At 49.5% G+C, this 422-nt stretch overlaps 1 protein-coding gene across 1 annotated transcript in view; it reads left to right on the forward strand.

Annotated features, from left to right (window-relative positions):
- The window catches only part of LOC119593313, a 2,704-nt gene that overhangs the window by 1,243 nt on the left and 1,039 nt on the right, over nt 1-422 (forward strand). The window contains exon 4 of the mRNA XM_037942241.1: nt 169-350. Coding sequence (XP_037798169.1) covers nt 169-350 — 182 coding nt within the window. The remainder of the gene's footprint in view (nt 1-168; nt 351-422) is intronic.

Consider the following 422-nt stretch of genomic DNA (forward strand, 5'->3'; position numbering starts at 1 on the left):
TCCTCTTTACGCTTTTCAGTTACAGTGCTTGTCATCATACTGTCACAGCTTAGACATTCCCATCACTTTTCCAGTGGTGATCACGAGAAGTCTCACGCGTTTCCAAATACAACATCGTAATGATAAAATCCCCGCGATTAACACCAGACTTCGGGCGTTTTCTTCCAGGCTTCAAGCTTCGACGTCACGGAGGTAAAGCCGGCGACTCTGACTGTCCAGGAGGAGGACTACTTCTCCGTCGTCTTCGAGATGGACCGCGACGGCTGCGTCCAGAAGCTCGTGTGCGGACTCTCAGGCAACGCCCCCGAACAGCTCTCCGAAGACGGGAAGGTTATCATGTCGCTTTTCAGGTACGTGGGGGTTTGTTTATATATTTTCGTCTTTCAGACACATAAGAACAGACAGGTGCATAGATAGATAAG

The sequence above is a fragment of the Penaeus monodon genome, chromosome 32 (genome assembly GCF_015228065.2).
Source record: "Penaeus monodon isolate SGIC_2016 chromosome 32, NSTDA_Pmon_1, whole genome shotgun sequence".
Taxonomy (NCBI): Eukaryota; Metazoa; Arthropoda; class Malacostraca; order Decapoda; family Penaeidae; genus Penaeus; species Penaeus monodon.